Source organism: Rattus norvegicus, chromosome 1 (genome assembly GCF_021556685.1).
Source record: "Rattus norvegicus strain SHRSP/BbbUtx chromosome 1, alternate assembly SHRSP_T2T, whole genome shotgun sequence".
Classification (NCBI taxonomy): domain Eukaryota; kingdom Metazoa; phylum Chordata; class Mammalia; order Rodentia; family Muridae; genus Rattus; species Rattus norvegicus.
In genome coordinates, this window is record NC_141534.1 from 195385001 (window position 1) to 195387942 (window position 2942).

At 57.0% G+C, this 2942-nt stretch overlaps 1 protein-coding gene across 1 annotated transcript in view; it reads right to left on the reverse strand.

Moving 5' to 3' along the window:
* Positions 1-510, reverse strand: part of Stx1b (syntaxin 1B) — an 18622-nt gene extending 18112 nt beyond the window's left edge. The window contains exon 1 of the mRNA NM_012700.2: positions 430-510. Coding sequence (NP_036832.1) covers positions 430-459 — 30 coding nt within the window. The 5' untranslated portion in view covers positions 460-510. The remainder of the gene's footprint in view (positions 1-429) is intronic.
* Between the last annotated feature and the right edge of the window lie 2432 nt (positions 511-2942).

The following is a 2942-nucleotide window of genomic DNA, read 5'->3' on the forward strand; positions in this document are numbered from 1 at the left end:
CCTGTGTCCTCCATAGCATCCCAAATCTGGGTCCTACTGGACCCGGCCTGGGCAGTAACCACCCCCTCCATCCGCCTAATTTGACAAACCTGCTCTAGGGATGATGGTGTCCCCCAATCCTCTCTTGACATTCACTTTCTCCCATCCCCAGGTTAGACTCTAGGGTCCTCCCGGGCATTTGGGCTGCCCAGGCCCCTGAGACCTCTCCTGCCCCCTTGTGTCTTAATGGCCTCCAACTCCTTCCAGCCACTGTCCTCCAATTGCAGGTTCACTGGAGATATTAGGTGCCAGGAGATGGTAAGGCTCCTGGCTTCCAACCTCTAGTCTCATCATTTGCCCCCCATGTCCCAGAACCTCCCGTACTCCATCCCCCAAGCGCTCCCCAAATACAGGGTCCCGCCTCCCCACCTCTCCCACCCCTTAGCTCACACTCCGCAGCTCCTGAGTCCGATCCTTCATCCTGCGACGGGCTCCTCCTCCCCTTCTTCGTCCTCCCGCCTCCGCTGCTGCTCTCTGCCTCTTGCCTCTGTGCTGGAGGCCGGGGTCTGGGGGCACCCGGCTAGACCTCCGAGGGATGTGCGGGTAAGGTGCGCGGCGGGGGGGCGGGGAGCTGAGGCCAGGCAGAGACAGGGGCCTGGGCCGACTGGGCTCTGCCTAGGCTGCGGTGGCGATGCGGCTGCGGCACAGGGTTGGATGGAGGGATGCGGGAGCCGAGGCGCGGGGGAGGGGGGCGGAGGGAGGTGAGGAGGAAGGGAGGGAGGGGGAGCGGAGGGGGCGGGGAGCAGGGGGCATGCGCAGCGCCCCGGGCTGGGGGCGCCTGGGGGTTGTAGTCCGGGGAGGGGCACCCAAGGGAGGGGCACTGGGGAGGCCCAGAAGTTGGGAGGGGGGAGCCCAAGAAGCAGGGAGAGATGCGGAGGCAGGGATAGAGATGCTGGGTAAACTGCAGTTGGGGTGGACCGGCAGAGGTCTAAGGCAGTGGACTAAGGGAATAACCTGAGGGAAGCCGAGTGTCTGTGAGCCTACGCTCCTTTTATCCTGTCCCTTTGGCTCTGCAGAAGACCCTTTGGGCACTAGAAATAACAAACCTGACGCTGTCTGTGGCTGTTGCTTGCTGAGAAGGGCATGGGGCTTGTTCTGACATCCTTAGTCACCCACCTGAGAGTGCCCTGGCACTGACGGGTCTCAGCTTGACTACTCCCAAGAACAGGGTGGTCACTACCTGCTGAGACTTCTAGTCAGAGATTTTAGATGGCTCTGTTAAAAGTGACATTCCTCCTGACCTAGAGTAAATCTCAGTGGTATATTGCTTGCCTAGAATGCCTGCAAGGCCTCGGGTTCCATCCCCAGCACCGGGAGTTGGAGTGGGGATGCAGAAGGAAGGAGGACGCCTCCTAGGAGTAGGATCTTGACTCTAGTGCTGCAGAAGATGCAGGGAGCCCTCCACCCTCTGCTCTTCCTCCTTCCATCTCACCCTTTAATAGCACTTCAGTTTGGACTCCCAGTGGGGTGGGCTTCGACCCTGCTTTTGCCAAATACTCAGAAACTACCTTGAGACCCCATTCATATGTGTCACAGCAGGGCCTAACATCCGTGACCTTCAACAGTTCCTACACCCAGTGGCCTTCTTGTGAAGACTCTGATCTCCTCGCCTTGCCTGGCCTGGGTCCCACGACCTTAACCTCTGGGTTCTGCCTCCCACCTCCTTCCAGCTCCTCCTCGGTTCTGTGACCCTCAGTCAGGGCTCCTTGGAGCTAGTCTGAGTTCTCATCTTCCCTTTAATCCCCCTGACTTTATGTACACATATGTGTGTGGGGGTGCTCACTTGTCCATGTGAAACGTGTAGGTCAAAGGTCAGTGTTGGGTGGCTTCTGTCATTCCCCACCTTACTTCTAGTTTTCGTTTTAGAGGTGGGCTCTCGCACTGAGTCTCACTTTACCATTGTCTATATACCGGTTGACCTGGAACCTTACTGTCTCTGTGCCTCTGGGGCTCAGAGGCTTACAGGGTTATAGAGGTGTGCAGTTGGACACAGCTTCTGGATGCGTGCTGGAGATCTGAGCTCCGGTGCCCGTCATCCACTGAGCCTGGGTTCCCATCCTGGCCACCTTTCTGCATCTTCATGCCTGCAGTACCTACCCACCTATACCCGTGAACCAGGTGACCCCAGACGAAGACCCTGCTCTAAGCCCAAGACACACGAACACACAGATGAAACATGCTGTCGGAGACTTTCCTATAGCCAGTATGGCCAGGACTCTGCTGTGGGGACCCCAAGGACACAGTGTCGGCCTCTGCTGCTCTGGAAGGGCTTCTTCCTGTTTCCATCAACCTACTCAGCCACTCAATGGAGCAGAATCTGTCCCTGCTCCCTCCTCTCCCCATGGCGCTTCTACCATATTCTGAGTATCCCCCATGCCCTCCTCCCTACATGGTAACTCCTCCATCAGGCCTCCTAACCGCTACTGCTATCCCAAGTCTACATACACATCAGCAAGCTGGGGCTTCGAGGGAGTAAGTTTTATGTCCAGTGTTACAAAATGGGGTTCTCTTTGGCAGCATCTCACCCTGTAATGCTAGAGATTGAAGCTAGGCTTGTCACATGCCAGGTAAATGCTCTACCACTAAACTGCAGCTCAGCCCTGGTTTGCCACATCCTGAACTTCCTCCTGTCAGAACTACTTCAGGTGATTCTGCGTCTCCTCACCTTCCTTTCTCTGGGCCACCCAGGGACAGCTCTTCATTGGTCTTCCCTCTTACATGCCTTTCCCTTTCCATCCCCCTTCCTCCCTGATCCTGGTGTGATTACCTCCAAGTTGTCTGAGTAAGCTGTTACCTGTGGAGCCACCCACCGCCTCCCACATCCCATGGCTTCCAGGATTGTGCTCAGAAGCTAATCTAAGGCCTTGGCACAGTGCTGGCTGCCTGTAGTCTAGGAAGACGTC